General features: G+C 49.1%; 1 protein-coding gene across 2 annotated transcripts in view; it reads right to left on the reverse strand.

Moving 5' to 3' along the window:
* Positions 1 to 16,078, reverse strand: part of XRCC1 (X-ray repair cross complementing 1) — a 34,915-nt gene that overhangs the window by 9,680 nt on the left and 9,157 nt on the right. The window contains exons 3-5 of one of the 2 annotated variants that reach the window (XM_015124156.3): positions 9,721 to 9,831; positions 1,081 to 1,239; positions 36 to 110 (exon numbers count right to left, since the gene is read on the reverse strand). In XM_015124156.3, coding sequence (XP_014979642.3) covers positions 36 to 110; positions 1,081 to 1,239; positions 9,721 to 9,831 — 345 coding nt within the window. Of the gene's footprint in view, positions 1 to 35; positions 111 to 1,080; positions 1,240 to 9,720; positions 9,854 to 16,078 lie in introns of both variants that reach the window. The other variant, XM_077983159.1, reaches the window with a different exon arrangement.

Raw genomic sequence — 16,078 nt, forward strand, 5'->3', positions numbered from 1 at the left:
GGAGAAGGCCATGGGGAGCGACGGGTACAGCTTACCTGGGACGGGGCCTCTGCCTCATCTTTGTCTGGGGGGCTATGAAACCGTACAAAACTCAAGCCAAAGGGGGAGTCCTGGGAAAGGAGGGGTGGGAGTCAGGGAGTCTGGCCCAAGGACAGAGGCCAGGCTCAAAGACCCTTTCACTCAGGGAAACCCCTTCCTGGCTCTTTCCCTCTCATGAACACCCATGTTGAAGGAGGGGCCCTGGTGATGGTGATGATGATTATAGGATTTAGCTGTTGTGACTGAGCCCTAACTCTGAGTCTGGCTCCAAGCCCTTTTCACACATTAGCTCTTTGAGCAACTGGCAGAGTCTACTGGGTGTCCCAGCGAATCCACTGCCCTATGCACAAACTCCTGCCTGTGGAATGGGAGGGAGTGCTGCGTGCTACTTCTGGAACACAGAAGTGTTCCAGGCTCTCTCCTCCTCTGCCAGCTGGATGCAGGGCCAGAAAATGGGAGAAGCCTGGGTCCCTGCATGACCTCATAAGGAGAAGCCAGCTGACAGGCTAAACACTCCCCAGGACAGTTACCTGGGCAAGAAGCACACCTTTATTGTGTGGCATCATCACATACTCCAGTCTTACTGTTACCACAGCTTTTAGCATTCCCTAACCTACAGCCACCCTATAAGGATCAGGAAATGGAGGCCCAGAAAAGGTAAGCCACTTGCCCAAGATCACAAACCTAAAAAGTGGTATAGCCAGGATGTGAACTCAGTAATCAGACTCCAGACCTCCTGATGTTAACTACTAGGCCCACTCTACTAGGCCACCTCCCTAACAAGTCAGTTCCCCTCCTCCAGTTGCCCTCTGAGATGCTACAGTTCACCCTTCCCAGATTCCCTCCAGGAGATGAAACTTCTCATTACAGGAAAGATTCCAAACCCATTTCGGGGAACACAGTGATCCAGTCTCCCCATAATCCCAAGGGACACCAGCTGTCTGCTCCTCCCCGCCCTATTGGCCCTCAATGTTGAGCAGACTCAACATTGGCCCTTATTTCCCTCCTTGCCCAGGACCAAGGACTCTGCACCCTAGGTACCTTGCTGTAGGGCTGGCTACAGACAATTTTGACCCGGTCCCAGCGCTTCTCGGCGGCTGCCCGGACCAGCTTGTCAGGCCCAAACATGCGAACGCGGTTGGGGTTTGAGCCACTGCGGCTCTCAGAAGGGGACATGAAAGATGAGGTGACCAGAAGCACCTGGGGTGGGAGAAACCACAGTGAATGAGAACCAGGGCAGGTTGGCTTAGATGAGAACTTCTAGGGGCTGGGGAAGAGGGCACAGGGCCCATGTAGGGGACTAGGAGCCACTAGAATGTAGCTTGGGCCTCGATGGCCCCAGACCCTTCCTTTGTTTCTGGGCCTTGAGTCAGTCCTGCCCTGACACAGGCCCCAGAGGGATCTTTTTATCCTCCAGATGTGAGCGACCCTTATCTAAATTCTCCCATGGAGTCTTCCATATATCTGGCAATACAGCAGGCTACATGTCCTAAGGAATTTTCCCGGGAGAGAATACTTGGTAAACTGGAACAATATTCAAACACCTTTTGGAAATGTACAGGTGAGTCAGCGGAAAGGCAAGGGGAATTACTAGAGGCTGGAAATGAGAGAACAGAATCCAAAGAGTCAGAGGAGCTGCACTAAGTATTAAGTGATTGTTTCTCAGCTCAACCCTACCCTCTACAACTCATCTCCGTGATCTGGGCCTGCACTTGGTAAACCACATTTCTGCTTCCCTAGCTGATCATGACCAGGCTCTGCCAATAGGGGGAGCGAGAGAGAGAGGCTGCAAGGCTGCAGGAGGGAGGAGGGACCTGCTCCTCCTGCATTTGCAGATCCTGTGAGCATCACCCCTAGTTAAGCTTCAGCTTCTGCAGTGGTTCCTGCCTGCAGCAGCAGATGTATCCAGTTTGCAGTGTCCCAGTACCTCCAGAAACAGCCTCGTTCAGCCCCTCTCAGCAGCCGCTGGGGGAGAAAGCGCTCCTCAAATGATCTGAATTTCAGCTCCTGGGGCCCCACCTCCAAGTTTCCAAACATCTACGTTTTAACAATTCCTGCCCCTCTCTTTTGTTCCCCCAACCCTGGGAGTGGTAGCTACTCCCTGCTGATATGAAGCTTCTCCTTCATATCTTAGTCTTCCAGTAACACCTAGTTACTGGTTCTTTCTACTAAATTCTCTGTTAAAATAACTGGTGTGGTTTTAGTCTCCTGGCAGGACCCTGTCTGACCCGGCAGCACTAATGTTGGTAGTTTGTCATGGTGCTGATCTCAGGCGGCAAAAACTTGATTTTATTTATTATTTTTATTTTTTTTAAGAAACAGGGTCTTTCTCTGTCACCCAGGCTAGAGTGCAGTGGTACGATCATAGCTTACTGCAGCCTCGACCTCCAAGGCTCAAGTGATTCTCCCACCTTGGCCTCTGAGTAGCTGGATCGAGAGATGCACAACACCACACCTGGCTAATTTTTTATTTTTTGTAGAGGCAGGGTCTTGCTATGTTGCCCGGGCTGGTCCTGAACTCCTGGCCTCAAACGATCCTCTCACCTCAGCCTCCCAAAGCTAAGGAATTACACGCATAAGCCACCACACCCAGCTAGAACTTGATCTTTAAGGGTTATGCACTTGGTGGTGAAAGAGAAGAGAGAAAACCCAGGCTCCAAGCAAGGGAGAATGGCATCTCAGAGATCCTCACCACATTGCACAGAACTGAGGACTCCCCAAAGGCAATGCCCACACTAGTTAAATGAACAGGAAATGCACCTGTGGAAAGAGTCCCTGGGAGGCCTGTCTTGACCTTAGCTTGGGGGGACACCAAAGAAAAGGTGAAAATTCTTCTCTGGAGAACTCCTCACAAGTCTGTTCTCTCAAGGAATTTAGAGCAGAAATTCATGTTTGCAAACTGCATTGAAAAACTCAAGCTGAGGCCAGGCACGGTGGCTCACGTCTGTAATCCCAGCACTTTGGGAGGCCAAGGAAGGCAGATCACTTGAGATTAGGAGTTCAACATGGTGAAACCCCGTCTCTACTAAAAATACAAAAATTAGCCGGGCATGGTGGCAGGCGCCTGTTGTCTCAGCTACTCAGGAGGCTGAGGCAAGAGAATTGCTTGAACCCAGGAGGCGGAGGTTGCAGTGAGCTGAGATCACACCATTGCACTCAAGCCTGGGTGACAAGAGGCCAGGAGTTCAAGACCAGCCTGGCCAACATGGTGAAACCCCGTCTCTACTAAAAATACAAAAATTAGCTGGATGTGGTGGTGGGCACCTATAATCCCAGCTACTCAGGAGGCTGAGTAGCACAAGAATTGCTTGAACCCAGGAGGTGGAGGTGATGGTGAGCCAAGATTGCGCCACTGCACTCCAGCCTGGATGACAGAGCAAGACTCTGCCAAAAAATAAAAAACAAAACAAAACAAAAAGACTGGGCATGGTGTGGCTCACGCCTGTAATCCCAGCACTTTGGAAGGCCAAGGTGGGTGGATCACGAGGTCAGGAGATCAAGACCATCCTGGCCAACATGGTGAAACCCCGTCTCCACCAAAAATACAAAAAATTAGCTGGGCGTGGTGGCACATGCCTGTAGTCCCAGCTACTTGGGAGGCTGAGGCAGGAGAATCACTTGAACCTGGGAGGTGGAGGTTGCAGTGAGCCAAGACTGCACCACTGCACTGCAGGCTGGTGACAGAGCGAGACTCCATGTCAAAAAAAAAAAAAAGATGAATGCAGCCACTTTTGGTTGGGTATATTTTGTTACTGACTTAGTCACTTAGTCTCTTTTCTAACTGACATGCTGTGAAATTTATAAAACTGAACAATAAAGCCTTTTGCTGAGAAAAACAGAACATAACCATAGCTCTTTTTGTGCTCAGCTGATTGTGCAAAGGAAACAAGAAAGACAATTATACAGAAGGGAAGCTTTCTCCCTGACCTTGACTATACTTATTTAGAAAAGGCCTGATTTGGAGCTGACAGGGAAGCTGCATTTTCAGTGACTAAAAGGGGTAAGGCAAGCTGTGGTTGGCAGCTGCTATCCACATGAACCGAGATTTCCTCTGAGGGTTAGACCACTGGCTTCCTTGGCTTTAGGGCCTTGCAACTTGGGCTGAACCATGCTACCAGCTTCCCTGGTTCTCCAGCTTACAGACAGTCTATCATGGGACTTTGCAGCCTCCATAATCATATGACCCAACTCTCGTAATCTCTTCTATCTATATCTATATCTATAAACTATTGCTTCTATCTCTCTGCAGCACCTTGACTAATACAACTACCCATTCCATCTTACTAGAAAGACAGCGAAGGTAAATAAACATTCACGTACCAGATATGATAAAATTTTAGCTAAAAATGTACTTATTCTGTCTTTATCATTATAAAGTAGAATTCTGGCCAAGTACAGTTGTCCATGCCTGTAATCCCAGCACTTTGGGAGGCCAAGCCGGGCAGATTGCTTGAGCCTGGGAGTTTGAGACCAGCCTGGGCAACATGGCAAAACCCCATCTCCACTAAAAATACAAAAATTAGCCAGGTACGGTGGCAGGTGCCTGTAGTCCCAGCTACTCAGGAGGCTGAGGTGGGAGGATAACCTGAGCCTGGGGAGGTTGAGGCTACAGTGAGCCATGATCATGCCACTGAACTCCAGCCTGGGTGACAGAGTGAGACCCTGACTTAAAAAAAATAAGAAATAATAAAGTAGAATTTTGGCCGGGCGCGGTGGCTCAAACCTGTAATCCCAGCACTTTGGGAGGCCAAGGCGGGTGGATCACGAGGTCAGGAGATCGAGACCATCCCTGGCTAACATGGTGAAACCCCGTCTCTACTAAAAATACAAAAAACTAGCCGGGCGTGGTAGCGGGCGCCTGTAGTCCCAGCTACTCGGAGGCTGAGGCAGGAGAATGGCGTGAACCCAGGAGGCGGAGCTGGCAGTGAGCCGAGATCGCGCCACTACACCCCAGCCTGGGCGACACAGCGAGACTCTGTCTCAAAAAAAAAAAAAAAAAAAAAAAAGTAGAATTTTGATCTAAATCCATTTGCCAAAAGAACACATAACCTTTTTTTTTTTTTTTTTTTGCGACCGTCTGTTTGTCATCCAGGCTGAAGTGCAGTGGCATGCTCATAGCTCACTGCAGCCTCCACCTCCAGGGGTCAAGGGACCCTCCCACCTTAGCCTTCTGAGTAGCTGGGATTACTAGTATGCACCACCATGCCTGGCTAATGTTTTTATTTTTGGGACAGACAGGGTCTTGCCTTGATGCCCAGACTGGTCTCGAACTCCTGATTTCAAGTGATCCTCCCGCTTTGGCCTCCCAAAGCACTGGGATAACAGGCATGAGCCACTGCACCCGGTCAGAAGCTTCATTTGTTAAGATGTACCTTGTAGAGCAGAAAAAGCACTTGATAAGATTCAATACACATTCATGAAAAAAAAGGCTCTCAACAAACCAGAAATAGAAAATAATTTTCTCAACCTAACAAAGGACATCTATAAAAATCAAACAACCTATAGCTAACACCATATTTAATGGTGAAGGACTCAACGCCTTCCCCCTAAGATCAGGAACAAAGCAAGGATATCCACTTCCACCACTTCTATTCAACATTGCACTAGTCAGTGTGACAAGGTGAGAAAAAGAAAAAAGAAAACTATCTTTTTTCACAGATGACGTGATTGTCTATGCAGAAAATCCCAAGAGATCTAGACAAACTACAAGGTTTAGTAAGTGAAGGTCACAAGATGAGAAGTCAATATACAAAATCAACTGTATATTACACATCATTTCTGTGGTATTCTGGCCAAAGTGTGCAACCTAAATTAATCACAAGGAAACATCATATATTTTGTACAGTAAGTGATATCTGACAAAATCACTGACCTCTACTCTTCAAAAACATCAAAGGCACACACCCAAAGTCACAGGAGCCTTCATTCCTTCCGTTCTCCCTCCCTCCCTCCTTCCCTTTTATTTTTTTTTGAGATGCAGTTTCACTCTTGTCGCCCAGGCTGGAGTGCAATGGTGCGATCTCGGTTCACTGCAACCTCTGCCTACCAGGTACAAACGATTCTCCATCTCAGCCTCCCAAGTAACTCGGATTACAGGCCTGCGCCACCATGCCTGGCTTTTTTTTTTTTTTTGTATTTAGTAGAGATGGGATTTCTCCATGTTAGTCAGGCTGGTCGTGAACTGCTGACCTCAGGTGATCCACCCACCCCGGCCTCCCAAAGTGCTGGGATTACAGGCGTGCGCCACCCACGCCCAGCTTCTTTCTTTCTTTCTGTGACAGCGTTTTGACGTTGTTACCCAGGCTGGTCTCAAACTCCTGAGGTCAAGTGATCCACCCGCAGTGGCCTCCCAAAGTGCTAGGATTACAGGCATGAGCCAGCACACCAGGCCTTCTTTTTATTTTTTAATAGAGACCGGGTCTCAGTATGTTGCCCAGGCTGGTCCCTAACTCCTGGGCTCAAGTGACCCTCCTACCTGGCTTCTTAAAGTTCTCGGATTACAGGCGTGAGCCACTGTGCCTGGCCGTCACAGGAACTCTTTTTAATGAATGGAAACCAAGGAGATGTGACAAATCAACGCAATGCATGATTCTGCATTTTCTTTTGCTGTAAATAACATTATCGGGGCAATGAAGAAAATGTGAAGAAAGTCTGAGATCAGATGATATAGCACTGTATCAATGTTAATTTCCTAACTTTGTAATTGCAATGTAGTCAAGTAAGAAATGTCTCAGCTTTTAGGAAATACTCACTGGAGTATTCAGGGATAAAGGGGCATCATGCACATAATTTATGCTCAGTGCAGAAAAAAAATATGTACATATTTGTTACCTTTGGGGAATATGAATGAAGAGTATATGGAGGCCGAGGCAGGCAGACTGCTTGAGCTTAGGAATTTGAGACAAGCCTGGGCCACGTGGCAAAACCCCATCTCTATAAAAATACAAAAATCAGCTGGGCATGGTGGTGCAAGCCTGTAGTCCCAGCTACTTGAGGGGCTGTGGCAGGAAAATCACTTGAACCTGGGAGGCTGCAGTGAGCTGAGATCATGCCACTGCACTCCAGCCTGGGTGACAAAGTGAGATCTCGTTTCAAAAAACAAAAGAGTAGGCCAGATACATACAGTGGCTCACATGTGTAATCCTAGCACTTTGGGAGACCGCAGCAGGTGGATCACTTGACCTCAGGAGTTCAAGACCAGCCTGGGCAACATAGTGAAACCCCATTTCTACAAAATATATTTAAAAATTAGCTGGGCATGATGACTCCCACTAGCTACTTGGGGGGCTGAGGCGAGAGGATCACTTGAGCCCAGGAGGCAGAGGTTGCAGTGGGCTGAGATCATCCCACTGTACTCCAACCTGAGCAACAGAGTGAGACCCCCATCTCAAATAAATAAATAAACAAACAAACAAATAAAATGAAATATATGGTTTAAAAAAGAGACAGTTTGGCATTGGCATAAAGAAAAATACACATATCAATGGAACAGAGAAGAGAGTATAGAAATAAACCCACACATATTGTCAATTAATTCTCAACAAGGAGTCAAAATGATTCAATGAGAAAAGGGAAGTCTCTTTTTTTTTTAAAGTATTTTCAGTCAGGTGCAGTGGCTCAGGCCTGTAATCCCAGTACTTTGGGATGCCAAGGTGGGAGGATCACTTCAAGCTCAGGAGTTCAAGACCAGCCAGGCAATGTAGGGAAACCCCATCTCTAAAAAAATTTTTTTTTTGTTTTGAGATGGAGTCTCGCTCTGTCACCCAGGCTGGAGTGCAGTGGTGTGATCTCGGCTCACTGCAAGCTCCGCCTCCCGGGTTCACGCCATTCTCCTGCCTCAGCCTCCCCAGTAGCTGGGACTACAGGCGCCCACCACCACGCCTGGCTAATTTTTTGTATTTTCAGTAGAGACAGGGTTTCACTGTGTTAGCCAGGATGGTCTCGATCTCCTGACCTTGTGATCCGCCCGCCTCGGCCTTCCAAAGTGCTGGGATTACAGGCGTGAGCCACCACGCCTGGCCAAATTTTTTAAAAAAATTAGCCGGGCATGGTGGCTCACACCTATAGTCTCAGCTACTCAGGAGGCTGGGGCTGGAGAATCCCTTGAGCCTGGGAAATGGAGGTTGCAGTGAGCCAAGATCATGTCACTGTACTCCAGCCTGAGCAACAGAGTGAGACTCTTTCTCAAAATAAATAAAATAAATCAGCATTGTCAACAAACATATAAAAAAGATACAGAAAAGGGCCAAGCATAAGGGTCTTTATAAGAAAGGAAGGCTGGGTGTAGTGGCTCATGCCTATAATCCCAGCACTTTGGGAGGCTCGGGTGGGTGGATCACTTGAGCCCAGGAGTTTGAGACCAGCCTGGGCAACACAGTGAAACCCTGTCTCTACAGAAAATAACAAAAGTTAGCCAGGAGTGGTGGTGTGCACCTGTAGCCCCGGCTACTTGGGAGGCTGAGATGGGAGAATCACTTGAACCTTGGAGGCAGAAGTTGCATTGAGCTGAGATCATGCCACTGTACTCCAGCCTGGGCAACGGAAATGAAATCCTGTCTCAAAAATAAAAAAAGTAAAAGAAAGATGGGCGCAGTGGCTCACGCCTGTAATCCCAGCACTTTAGGAGGCTAAGGAGGGCAGATCAGGAGGTCAGGAGTTTGAGACCAGCCTGGCCAATATGGTGAAACCCCGTCTCTACTAAAAATACAAAAAAAAAAGTTAGCAGGGCATGGTGACAGGCACCTGTAGTCCCAGCAACTCAGGAGGCTGAGGTAGAAGAATCACTTGAACCCGGGAGGCAGAGGTTGCAGTAAGCCGAGATTGCGCCACTGCACTCACTCCAGACTGGGCGACAGAGTGAGACTCTGTCTCAAAAAAAAAAAAAAAAGGCCAGGCGCGGTGGCTCAAGCCTGTAATCCCAGCACTTTGGGAGGCCGAGACGGGCGGATCACGAGGTCAGGAGTTCGAGACCATCCTGGCTAACACGGTGAAACCCCGTCTCTACTAAAAAATACAAAAAAAAAACTAGCCGGGCGAGGTGGCGGGCGCCTGTAGTCCCGGCTACTCAGGAGGCTGAGGCAGGAGAATGGCGTAAAAACCCGGGAGGCAGAGCTTGCAGTGAGCTGAGATCCGGCCACTGCACTCCAGCCTGGGCGACACAGCGAGACTCCGTCTCAAAAAAAAAAAAAAAAAAAAAAAAGAAGGCAAGAGAGTCAGAGTTGGAGAAGTGACAATGGAAATGGAAGCAGGCATTAGAGGGACAGGAGTGCTGGCTTTGATGAAGGAAGGGCCACAAGCTGAGGAGGGCAGATGGACTCTAGAAGCTGAAATAGGCAAGGAAATGGATTCTCCCCTAGAGCCTCCAGAAGGAACACGGCTCTGCCCACACCTCGATTTTAGCCCAGTAAGAGTAATTTTAGACTTCTGACCTCCAGAATAGTCAGATAATACATTTGTGTCACTTTAAGCCATGATCCAAACTTGCTCTCTTCCCTGATGTGCAGTTTACCGCCCCGTGTCTGCCTTCTGTCTCCTCCGTACACTGGTGATCCTCCAGAGGGCAGCAATCAGGTGTGACTCACATCTGCCCCATGTCTTCCCAGCCCCAGCCCCTGGGGGAGACGGTGATGCGGGCATGAGGGGCAGAGGTCAGTATGGGATCCATCTCATAGCCCTGCTTACCTCATAGTCTTGCTCCCCAGCGCCTCCAGCTGAACTGCCCACCAGCACCTCCACGAAAGCTGAGCCTTCATTCCCAATGTCCACACTGTGTATCTGCTCCTCCTTCTCCAACTGTGGGCAGAGAGAGAAGCCACTGTCAGTGCCTGCTCTGCCCCTGGGCTCACTGTGGGACCTCAGGATGAATTTCCTTTGGATCACCATGTCCCTGTAACGTCAACTCTGTGAGGGAGCACACCAGGGTTGACTGGTGCCATGAGTCCCCTCCACGCAGCATAGTGTATGGCATGGAGCAGGAATTGACAAAACAGTCACTGAATGAATGCACACGCCCCCACCCCACACATACCTGCTTCCCTGACCTCTCCAGACTCCACCACGTCAGCCTATCACACGCCACCATGGAGCTCTCCTTGCTAAGCACTTGTCAGAGTTATAACTTTATTCAAATCATCATGCAGACAAACAGCACATGTCACCCCTCACCCACAATTGCAGAGGACTCCAGGAAACCTCCCTGAGAGCAGGGGCTTTGTCCAATCTTGCCCACCACTAGTTCCTGGGTTTGAATCCCAGCTCTGCTGCACACTAGCTGTATGACCATGCCAGTTAACCTTTTGGAGCCTCAGTTTTCTCACCTGTAAAATGGGAATGACCACCATATCTAGGATCATGCACATAAATAATGGCCACAGGGCATGGTGAGGAGTAGGCAATTAACCACTGTCAGTCAGGAGGTATTATTAGTCAGTGCTTGACAACTCTTTGTTGAAAGAAGAAAAGAGCTACCTATAGGAGGCCTCATCTCAAAGGATCTGCCATTCTGGTCTGACAGATAAAGATGCAGAAAGCCATGTGGGCCATGTGGGCATGGGAGGCAGTTAGGTTGAGGCAAGTGTCCTACCTTCCAGTTTGGGGCTCTTTTATTAGGATCCTAGAATGACACATTATTGTAACTCTCAAAGGTACCTAGGCCAGGTGCAGTGGCTCAAGCCTGTAATTTCAGTACTGTGGGAGGCCAAGGCAGTGGATCACTTGAGGCCAGCCTGGCCAACATGGCAAAACCCTTCTCTACTAAAAATATAAAAATTAGCCGGGCATGGTGACGCCTGCCTGTAGTCCCAGTTCTTCAAGAGGCTGAGGCATGAGAATCTCTTGAACCTGGGAGGCAGAGGTTGCAGTAAGCAGAGATCGTGCCACTGCACTCCAGCCTGGTTGACAGAGCGAGACTCTGTCTCAAAAAAAAAAAAAAACAAAAAAAAAACAAGGTACTTAGTCCACCACCCTACACTGCCCTCTCCTCCCACCCGTGATGATGACAGATGCTCCAATCTGCTCTGTTGCCTCCCTGTCAGATCATCTAGACATCACCTGCACACTGCTATCAACAGGAACACCATCGTATGGGAGGAAGGAGCCTGGACTTGGGGTGAGGTAGGCCTGGGCTCAAATACAGCAATGCCATTTCCAACCTATACAACCTTGGGTGACCTAGTCAACGTCTCTGTGAGGCAGTTTCCTCACGTGCAAAAAGGGAAGAGGGTCATAACAACCCTCCTTCCTTGGCCAGGCACAGTGGCTCACATCTGTATAAGCAGCACTTTGGAAGGCTGAGGTGGGAGGATCACTTGAGGCCGAGAGTTCAAGACCAGCCTGGGCAACATAGCCAGACCTTGTCTCTACAAAAAATACAAAAATTAGCCAGGCATGGTGGCATATACCTGTGGTCCCAGCTACTCAGGAGGCTGAGGCGGGAGGATCACTTGAGCCAGGGAAGGTCAAGGCTGCAGTGAGTCGTGCTCGTATCACTGTACTCTGGGCGACAGAGTGATGAGACCTTGTCTCCAAAAAAAAAACTTACCCTCCCTCTGAAGTAAGTTGAGATGACACACAGAGTTAACAACTATAACCACAACTGCGGCCAACATCCGAGTGCACTCAGTGCTCCTGGTATGCCAGACTCTTGCTAATAATACATGTATCTACTCTCCTGCAACGGCTCTGCCAGGCAGTTGCTATAATTATCTCCATCTTACACATGAGCAAACGGAGGCAGGAAGTGATTATGTAACTTCACAGCTGGTGGGTGGCAAAGCCGGACCGGAACCCAGAAAGGCTGGCGACAGTCCATGCGTGCTCCTCCATCACACCACTAGCGTGCTGGAGAAGGAAGATGGTGCTGGAGGAAGGGCCTGCCTAAGGCTGAGGCCGGCAGACCTCCTGCTGACTCCCCTGCCTCCACCGCCACTCCCAGCCCTGGGCCCTGGGCAGCGTACAGTGCTGCCTGGGCTCATGAGAAGTCCCAGTCTGGGCCGGGTGCGGTGGCTCACACTTGTAATCCCAGCACTTTGGGAGGCTGAGACAGGTGAATCCCTTGAGGTCAGGAGTTTGAGACTAGCCTGGCCAACATGGTGAAACCCCGTCTCTACTAAAAATACAAAAATTAAAATTAGCAGGGCATGGTGGTGAGCGCCTGTAATCCCAGCTACTGGGGAGGCTGAGGCAGGAGAATCACTTGAACCCGGGAGGCGGAGGTTGCAGTGAGCCGAGATTGTGCCACTGCACTCCAGCTTGGGCAATGGAGCGACACTCTGTCTCAAAACAAAACAAAACAACAACAAAAAAAAAAAGAAAAAAAAAAAAAAACAAGAAGTCCCAGTCTGACTGCTTAGCCTCTGGCCAGGCTTTGTGACTCTTCACCAGCCACAACAGCCTCCCTTCTGTGCCAAGAACAGTCTGGCTCCTTCCCAACTCAGGGCCTCTGCACCTGCCAATCCCCCTGTCTGGACCACTTTTCTCTCAAACATACCCATAGCTGGGTAAAAGTTTACCTTCTGTGCTTCAGGTGCCCACTCAGATGTCACTTCAGACCATAAGTAGCCTACCTCGCCCCCTACCTGGTGCCACTCTCTATCTCCCTACCCGACTTTACTTTTCTTCATGTTTACTGCCTGGTGTTACACAGTTACATCTTTTTTGTTTGTATTTGTCTAGCATCTGTCTCTCCCGCTAGACTTTTAAGCTCCACGAGAGCAAGGACAATGTCTGAGTTGCTCCCTCCTGTGTCCCCAAGGCCAAGAACAGTGTCTGGTCCTTCCCAGCTCTGCTGATTTCCTGCTGTGTGATCCTGGAGCAAATGGTTTCACTTCACCCCTTGTGCCTCAGTTTCTGAACCTGTGAAATGGGGACAGTAAAAACGCCTACCTCATAAAGTTGTTGATAACATTCAAATTCATACCAAGAATGAGAAATAACATACCAAGTGCCTGGAATACTGCCTGGCACAGAGCAAACACTATATAAATGTCAGCTGTGAATATCATTAACACAGCAGGCCTCTAGTGCATTCCCAATGGATGGACAGACAGACGCAGAAGAGGCCCCCAGCGACCGTTTGCAGAAGTTACTACTCAAGAGTTACTAAGCTGTAACTCTGGCTCTGTCCTCCCTTACCAGGTGGGCCTGTTGAACCCCTTCTCTGATGCTTGCTTGGGTGTCCCATCTGTCACAAGTGGATCATAATGGCTAACATTTTCAGATTCTCACCATGTCCAAGTGCTTGGTGTATGAGTTTCCTGTTACTGTTGTACAAATTAGCAGAAACTTCATGGCTAAAAACAACACAAATTTGGCCAGGCGCAGTGGCTCACGCCTGTAATCCCAAAACTTTGGGAGACCGAGGCGGGCGGATCACCTGAGGTCGGGAGTGCGAGACCAGTCTGACCAACATGCAGAAACTCCGTCTCTATTAAAAATACAAAATTAGCCAGGCGTGGTGGCCCATGCCTGTAATCCCAGCTACTCGGGAGGCTGAGGCAGGAGAACTGCTTAAAACTGGGGGGTTGGCCGGGCGCGGTGGCTCAAGCCTGTAATCCCAGCACTTTGGGAGGCCGAGACGGGCGGATCACAAGGTCAGGAGATCGAGACCATCCTGGCTAACATGGTGAAACCCCGTCTCTACTAAAAATACAAAAAACTAGCCGGGCGAGGTGGCGGGCGCCTGTAGTCCCAGCTACTCCGGAGGCTGAGGCAGGAGAATGGCGTGAACCCGGGAGGCGGAGCTTGCAGTGAGCTGAGACCCAGCCACTGCACTCCAGCCTGGGCGACAGAGTGAGAATCCGTCTCAAAAAAAAAAAAAAAAACTGGGGGGCGGAGGTTGCAGTGAGCTGAGATCGCACCACTGTATTCCAGCCTGGGTAAGAGGAGCGAAACTCCATCCCCCCCTCAAAAAAAACACCCCATAAATTTGTTATCTTATAGATCTGGAGGTCAAAAATCTGAAACTGGGCCTTACAGAGCTAAAATCTAGATGCGGCAGGGCTGCATTCCTTCCTTCCGAGAGCACTAGAGGAGAATATGTCTCCTTGCATGTTCAGCTTCTCGAGGCCACCTGCCTTCCTTGGCTCACAGTCCCTTCCTCGTCTTCAAAGCCGCTGAAAGCGCTGGCATCACTCCAGGCTCTGCTTGCATCTTCACAGCTCTGGTTCCAGCACTCTTGCCTCCCTCTTTCCCTTATAAGGCTTCCAGGGGTTACATGAGGTCCACCGGATAACCCAGGGCACTCTCCCCATCTCAAGATCCTTAATTTAATCAAACCCACAAAGCTCCTTTGGTCATTAAAATATTTCCAGGTTCTGGGGACGAGGACATGAACATCTTTTGAGCGCCACCGTTCTGTCCACCACACTTGGCTAAGCATGCACCAGGCATCACTGAAGCCTCAAAACCACTTTAAGTAGAAGGGTCTGTTATGACTCCAGTTTCACAGATGGGGAAACTGAGGCTCAGACAGGTTAAATCAATAGCTTACATGGCACACAAGCTAATAACTAGCAGAGTACTTCGGACCCAACTGCCTGACTGCAAAGCACTGCCCAATACCACCACTGTTCTCAACTCCTTTCCTTCCATCCCTGAGTCAAACTCAACATCTTTACCTCTCCCACAATATTAAGCACAGCTCCTAAATCTGGTAGGATGGAGATGCTTGTATTTTAAATGAATGATTCCTACTGCATATATAACTATTTTTACTTTAAACATGCACAGGCACTCCCTGACATTTCTTCTTCATATATAAAAAAAACTCCTGGCTAGGAGCAGTGGCTCACGCCTATAATCCCAGCACTGTGGGAGGTGGAGGCGGGAGAATCACTTGAGGCCACGAGTTCAAGACCAGCCTGGCCAACATAGCAAAACCCTGTCTCTACCAAAAATACAAAAAGTTAGCTGGCTGTGGTGACACACACCTTGATAGTCGCAGCTACTCAGGAGGCATGAGAATTACTTGAACCTGGGAGGTGGAGGTTGCAGTGAGTTGAGATGAGCCACTATACACCAGCCTGGGCAGGTGACAGAGTGAGACTCTGTCTCAAGAGAAAAAACAACAGGCTGGGCACGGAGGCTCACACCTGTAATCTCAGCACTTTGGGAAGCCAAGACAGGCAGATCACTTGAGGCCAGGAGTTCGAGACCAGCATGACCAATATGGTAAAACTCTTTTTCTACTAAAAATATAAAAATTCTCCAGGCATGGCCGGGTACAGTGGTTCACGCCTGTAATCCCAGCACTTTGGGAGGCTGAGGCGGATGGATCACCTGAGGTCAGGAGTTCGAGACCAGACTGGCCAACATGGAGAAATCTCGTCTCTACTAAAAATACAAAAAGTAGCTGGACGTAGTGGTGCACACCTGTAGTCCCAGCTACTTGGGAGGCTGAGGCAGGAGAATCTCTTAAACCCAGGAGGTGGAGTTGCAGTGAGCCGAGATTGCACCATTGCACTCCAGCCTGGCCAACAAGTGAAACTCCGTCTCAAAAAATAAAAAAATAAAAATAAAAAAATTAGTCAGGCGTGGTGGTGTGCACCTGCAATCCCAGCTACTCAGGAGGCTGGGTGACACAGCAAGACTCCGTCTCAAAAAAAAAAAGTAAAAAAATACTTTTAAAAATTCTGATAAAAATGTTTATACATAGAGGCTGTGGGTGGTGGCTCATGCCTGTAATCCCAACACTTTGGGAGGCCGAGGCAGGTGGCTCACTTGAGCCAGGAGTTCAAGACCAACCTGGGCAACACGGTGAAACCCTGTCTCTACTAAAAACAGAAAAATTAGTTGGGCATGGTGGCATGCGCGTATAGTCCCAGTTAGGAGGCTGAGGCAGAAGAATCACTTGAACCTGGAAGGCAGAAGTTGCAGCGAGCCGAGATCATGCCACTGCACTCCAGCCTGGGCGACAGAGCGGACTCCATCAGAAAAAAAAAAAAAAAAAAAAAAAAAAAGTGGCTGGGCACAGTGGCTCACGCCTGTAATCCCAGCACTCTGGGAGGCCGAAGAGGGTGGATCATGAGGTCAGGAGTTCAAG

The sequence above is a fragment of the Macaca mulatta genome, chromosome 19 (genome assembly GCF_049350105.2).
Source record: "Macaca mulatta isolate MMU2019108-1 chromosome 19, T2T-MMU8v2.0, whole genome shotgun sequence".
NCBI classification, from domain to species: domain Eukaryota; kingdom Metazoa; phylum Chordata; class Mammalia; order Primates; family Cercopithecidae; genus Macaca; species Macaca mulatta.